Source organism: Rhinichthys klamathensis, unplaced genomic scaffold (assembly GCF_029890125.1).
Source record: "Rhinichthys klamathensis goyatoka isolate OS25496 unplaced genomic scaffold, OSU_Roscu_1.1 h1tg000717l_1, whole genome shotgun sequence".
Taxonomy (NCBI): Eukaryota; Metazoa; Chordata; class Actinopteri; order Cypriniformes; family Leuciscidae; genus Rhinichthys; species Rhinichthys klamathensis.
In genome coordinates, this window is record NW_026607132.1 from 138,845 (window position 1) to 145,000 (window position 6,156).

General features: G+C 46.4%; 2 protein-coding genes across 2 annotated transcripts in view; one reads left to right on the top strand and one right to left on the bottom strand.

The window, feature by feature from the left end:
* Positions 1 to 6,156, bottom strand: part of ift74 (intraflagellar transport 74) — a 58,617-nt gene that overhangs the window by 31,489 nt on the left and 20,972 nt on the right. The window lies entirely within an intron of this gene.
* On the top strand, positions 1,064 to 2,415 carry LOC130076954 (leucine-rich repeat and transmembrane domain-containing protein 2-like). Its single transcript, XM_056242257.1, has 3 exons — positions 1,064 to 1,457; positions 1,655 to 2,024; positions 2,117 to 2,415. Exons 1-3 carry the CDS (start codon positions 1,386 to 1,388, stop codon positions 2,389 to 2,391), a joined length of 717 nt encoding a protein of 238 aa, XP_056098232.1. The 5' UTR covers positions 1,064 to 1,385; the 3' UTR covers positions 2,392 to 2,415.

Here is a 6,156-nt window from a genome sequence, read left to right on the forward strand (position 1 = left end):
CACGAGAGAACACGAGAGAACACGAGAGAACACGAGAGAACACTGGAGAACACGAGAGAACACGAGAGAACACGAGAGAACACGAGAGAACACGAGAGAACACGAGAGAACACGAGAGAACACGGGAGAACACGAGAGAACACGAGAGAACACGAGAGAACACGAGAGAACACTGGAGAACACGAGAGAACACGAGAGAACACGAGAGAACACGAGAGAACACGAGAGAACACGGGAGAACACGGGAGAACACGAGAGAACACGAGAGAACACGAGAGAACACGAGAGAACACGAGAGAACACGGGAGGACGCGCGAGAACACGGGAGAACACGGGAGAACACGGGAGAACACGGGAGAACACGGGAGAACACGGGAGAACACGGGAGAACACTGGAGAACACTGGAGAACACGGGAGAACACGGGAGAACACGAGAGAACACGAGAGAACACGAGAGAACACGGGAGAACACGAGAGAACACGGGAGAACACGAGAGAACACGGGAGAACACTGGAGAACACGGGAGAACACGAGAGAACACGGGAGAACACGAGAGAACACGGGAGAACACGAGAGAACACGGGAGAACACGGGAGAACACGAGAGAACACGGGAGAACACGAGAGAACACGGGAGAACACGGGAGAACACGAGAGAACACGGGAGAACACGGGAGAACACTGGAGAACACGGGAGAACACGGGAGAACACGGGAGAACACGGGAGAACACGGGAGAACACCGGAGGACGCGCGAGAACACGGCAGAACACCGGAGAACACGAGAGAACACGAGAGAACACGGGAGAACACTGGAGAACACAAGAGAACACTGGAGAACACGGGAGAACACGGGAGGACGCGCGAGAACACGGGAGAGCACGGGAGAACACTGGAGAACACGGCAGAACACCGGAGAACACGAGAGAACACGAGAGAACACGGGAGAACACTGGAGAACACAAGAGAACACTGGAGAACACGGGAGAACACGAGAGAACACGGGAGAGCACGGGAGAACACTGGAGAGCACGGGAGAACACGAGAGAACACGGGAAAACACGGGAGAACACTGGGGGACTGTGCAGGATAAGCCATGAGGATCTGTGTGTCTGATGGCAGATAACAGAAGGCAGCTCGAACACAAGCACAGACACGGGACATCAGATGCTGAGAGGAGACTGACTCTTCGCACAAAGATCCTCTTTGTGTGACGCTCATGAAGAGGGTTTTCACTCTCAAGAAGCTTCTCTATCAGGATCAGTTATCGAGAGCTCTTATACACAGGGTTCGGGTGAGTGTGTCTGATGCAGTGCTGTTCTCATCACAGGTGACGGAGATCACAGGTGTGTGTGTGTGTGTGTGTGTGTGTGTTCGCAGAGATCATGGCTGGGACAGAAGTGTGTGTGTTCTGGATGGCAGTCGTTCTGATGAGCTCACAGGTGATCGCACTGCAGGTGAGAGCTTCGGGTGTTGCTTTACAGTGAATTATATAAACATTTTCTATATCAGTCACTGTCTAACAATAAGGCATAGACAAATCATAGACTAAACTGTGGAGAATTCCATGTAAAATACAGTGAAAAGGGAGAATCTGCAGTGAAGTAGTAAGTGTTACACAAGTGTTCAAACACACATTAACCTTTGTGTTCAGGTGGATATGAACAACGCATCTCTGACAAGCATTCCTGCAGGGAAACCTGCAAACCTCACCGAACTGATCCTGAGCCAGAACTCGGTCGCCATGTCTGACTCGGATATCGAGATCCTACGCGGGTATCCCGGGATTCGGGTGCTAGATCTTTCTTACAACCACATACAGTCCCTGCCTGAAGGAGCTTTCGCCAGCCTCACGCTCCTAGAGACTCTCAAACTGAGGGGAAATGAACTGAAAACCCTCCACAAAGACATCTTTAGAGGACTGATAAAACTGAAGAGTTTGGATTTGGAGGAAAATCCGTGGAACTGCTCCTGTTCGCTCACAAGTCTCATCAAACATCTGAACGAGTCTGGCGTATCCACCGGTGAGAACGAGAGCATCTTCAGATGTGGTGTTTATGCTCTGGCCAACTTCATGTTTGTTTGGTGTATTCATCTGCCAAATGTTTGTTTGCAGGCAGAGAAGTGTTTTGTTACACCCCCCAGAAAACAGCTGTCCTTGATGGGAACCCTTTCTGCTTAAATCAAGTCCCAACAGCGAGGACTAGATCAGCAGCGCCGCTAACCACGGAGCAGAGCCGCAGCAGTCGCGTCTACAGCTCCAGCAAAGGTAAGAACATCAGGAATAATGGGAAAAACATTTTCCTCAAACCAGTATCAAACACACAGCTGATGTGTCGGTGGATTAGGCCATGGAAAGGAACTAACATGTTCAAACACACACACCTATAGACTGAACACGTGATACGAGTGTGCACGCCGTCAGCGTTTTCACAGATTGGCGGTTTTTAAGGTTACGCGGAGATGATAACGTTTTTCAAAAATGTTCAAGGTTTGCACCAGAACCTGTTTCAGGGTTTGCGTTCTCGAGCCACCAGGCACTGTTGTGTGTGAATGAGCCGGAGCGCGTTAAGGGTGTTCTGTTAGAGCGGTGTGTGTTAGCGGCCGCTAAGCTAATCACTAATGATCTTTACAACGGAAGTGAATCAATCAAAACTAACTTTAGCTGGACAATAACTTTATTCTAGAGCTGCTGTAAAGCCTAAACTTCAGAACTGCGAGTGATGGAGAGTGATGTGTAGAGATGCTGTGTGTGTGTGTGTGTCCTCAGGGTTAGAGATGCTGTGTGTAGATGATGATGATGATGTGTGTGTGTGTTTGTGTGTGTGTGTGTGTGTGTGTGTGTCCTCAGGGTTAGAGATGCTGTGTGTAGATGATGATGATGAGTGTGTGTGTGTTTGTGTGTGTGTGTGTGTGTGTCCTCAGGGTTAGAGATGCTGTGTGTAGATGATGATGATGTGTGTGTGTGTGTCCTCAGGGTTAGAGATGCTGTGTGTAGGTGATGATGTGTGTGTGTGTGTGTGTGTGTGTGTCCTCAGGGTTAGAGATGCTGTGTGTAGATGATGATGATGATGTGTGTGTGTGTTTGTGTGTGTGTGTGTGTGTGTGTGTGTGTGTCCTCAGGGTTAGAGATGCTGTGTGTAGATGATGATGATGATGTGTGTGTGTGTTTGTGTGTGTGTGTGTGTCCTCAGGGTTAGAGATGCTGTGTGTAGATGATGATGTGTGTGTGTGTGTGTGTGTAGATGATGATGTGTGTGTGTGTGTGTGTGTGTGTGTGTGTAGATGATGATGATGATGTGTGTGTGTGTGTGTAGATGATGATGATGATGATGATGTGTGTGTGTGTGTGTGTCCTCAGGGTTAGAGATGCTGTGTGTAGGTGATGATGTGTGTGTGTGTGTGTGTGTGTGTCCTCAGGGTTAGAGATGCTGTGTGTAGATGATGATGATGATGTGTGTGTGTGTTTGTGTGTGTGTGTGTGTGTGTGTGTGTGTGTGTGTGTCCTCAGGGTTAGAGATGCTGTGTGTAGATGATGATGTGTGTGTGTGTGTGTGTGTGTGTGTGTAGATGATGATGTGTGTGTGTGTGTGTGTGTGTGTGTGTAGATGATGATGATGATGTGTGTGTGTGTGTGTAGATGATGATGATGATGATGATGTGTGTGTGTGTGTGTGTCCTCAGGGTTAGAGATGCTGTGTGTAGATGATGATGATGTGTGTGTGTGTGTCCTCAGGGTTAGAGATGCTGTGTGTAGGTGATGATGTGTGTGTGTGTGTGTGTGTGTGTGTGTGTGGGTGTAGATGATGATGATGTGTGTGTGTGTGTGTGTAGATGATGATGTGTGTGTGTGTGTGTGTGTCCCCTCAGGCTTCACTGCGAGTGATGGAGGGACGCACACGGGGAGCCACAGCTGGAAGTTTCTGCTGGGTGTCGTGGCTTTGGCTCTCAGCACCTCCATCATCGTCGTCTGCGCTGTCAAGTCTCCGTCCTGGTACAAGCTCCTGTTCAACTACCGGCACCAGAGGCTGTGTGAGGACGCGGAGCCGGGCGTGTTCAGCGGGCGCTTCTCCACCTTCAGCCTGGACACGCAGCAGACGGAGGCCAGCGCGCAGGAGCTGGAGGAGCAGGAGGACGACGGCTTTATAGAGGACGGCTACATCGAGCCAGGGAACTACAGCCGGCACGCGGACGCGGACGCGAGGCGTGAGCCGCAACTCTGCTAGCCACAGCGCTGGACTAATTACGCTGCGAGTCTTTGCATGAGCTGACTGTGAGGATCTTTTTTTCCAATGCAGAAGTGCAATATGAAAATTCCTTAAACTATAAAACAGAATTGCAAATACATGTATCTCAGCATGTTAATACAGTGTGTGTAAACACTGCAAACGTCATGCTCTTCCTCAGAGTTTCTGTCTTGTTTTCCAGCACAAATATCTAAACATTCTTATATCAAGATACATTTACTGGAGAAGCAAAATGACTGAAGATAAAATAAAAATGTATCAAAATTAACTGACTTCATACTAAAGGGGAAAACACGTTTATTTTTGTCTTGCTTTAAGCACCTAATCACTTATTTTGATACATTTCTCAGAAAACTTCTTCGTCACGAAATGATTAATAACATTTTCCTTGACGTTTTGGCAAATAAGAGGTCATCATATTATAAGAATACCCTGAAAGTTTCAGAACTGAAACCGTCCTTGTTAGTCCAAAATCAGCTTTTATTGTCACCAGGCCCGCCTCTTTATGGCGTAATAAGGCAGTGAAAGACATTCTTTATTTGTATTCGGTATATTTCACTGGATTCTTTGGTAAATCAGTCCCAACTCTGCGCACAGGCTTTTACGATATGGACTCGACAGTAGTGCCACATGTAAAGCCTGTTTTATGCTTCTGCGTGGAATCGACGGCGTACCCCCGCAGACCTCTCTGCGTCGCCGCGAACCCCTCTCCGACCCCGCCGCCGTAGCTCGACGTACACCTCCTTAACTACGCGTCGAGGCGACGCAGACCACAAGGGCTGTGATTGGTCAGATACATCATTTCGGGAGTGAAGCTTTTCCGGTTTCCCCCTCCCGCTATACCGCCATTTTTAAAGTGATCACTGCACTATTTGTTTTAACGATATCAAGTTGAGGAACGTTTGATTCTTCTGCGATTAAACATTTGCAATAAAATCATTTGTTGTTCAACGTCGATTAGCTCCAGCTGCAACAACATTCTCTCTCTTTCGCGTTTCCATTACGGATTTGCGCAAAACTTTTGCGATTTTTTTCTATATGTCGATAAAAAACTATTGCGAAATGAGGGCGTTTCCATTAACCGATGTTTTGCGACTAAAACGTTCGTTTTTCCTCTCGCGATAAGCCATTCCAAAAATCATGGTAACGGACGTTGGTAGGTTTAACGTTATAGCCTATAGCCACCGCACTAGACATTATTATTATTAATGGAAGGAGACGTGGTGTGTTATCCAAGCATTGATGGCAGGGAAAGACACAGAGTTCTCCCTCATTTCTGCTCCGAGGTCTTGATTGTGGCATTTCTTTGAGGTTTAGAGTCCAGTAGGCTATTCCTGTAATTGTTTCTTTTATGAATTTAATAAAGAACTCTGTCTCGTATTAATTCCAAACGGTCAGTGTAGCCTACTTTTGTGTCCATTCGTTTTCCCTTATTTAACCCGTAATTGCAAAACGAAAAATGAACGGTTGTTGTAGGCCTATTTTTAAAACGCAAAGTTAAACACCAAAATTTTAATTTGAACTGTACACCAAATGCTGCGCAAAAAAAAAAAAAAAATATCGACGAATTTTAAGATATTTGTTTATGATTTTTTGCTCCTTTATTAAACATTTAAAATATTCACAAATTAATATGGAAAAAATGTAGATTGTACTGGTTTTCTAGGGCCAAATTAGAACCTGGAAATTAAATTTTTCCCGCAGTGCTGAATGAGAAGACCATAACCACAGCCTACAGAAAGGGGATTTATAGGTGAGTTATAGGCTATAATAAATGTGTCTGAAAAAATAACGAGGCATTTTAATTGTTTATAAATAAACTATTGTTTTCTAAATCAATGTCGGCTAAAAACATATCTCCATCTCCGGATGCACCTTTAGTGAGAAATGCACCTTTCATACGGATTAC

Excerpts from the sequence above, each read along its gene's own strand:
- LOC130076954 (XM_056242257.1), top strand. The coding sequence starts at position 1,386 with ATGGCTGGGACAGAAGTGTGTGTGTTCTGGATGGCAGTCGTTCTGATG. Across the intron at positions 1,458-1,654 it reads CACAGGTGATCGCACTGCAG|GTGGATATGAACAACGCATC; the intron begins GTGAGAGCTTCG and ends CTTTGTGTTCAG. Across the intron at positions 2,025-2,116 it reads CGAGTCTGGCGTATCCACCG|GCAGAGAAGTGTTTTGTTAC; the intron begins GTGAGAACGAGA and ends GTTTGTTTGCAG.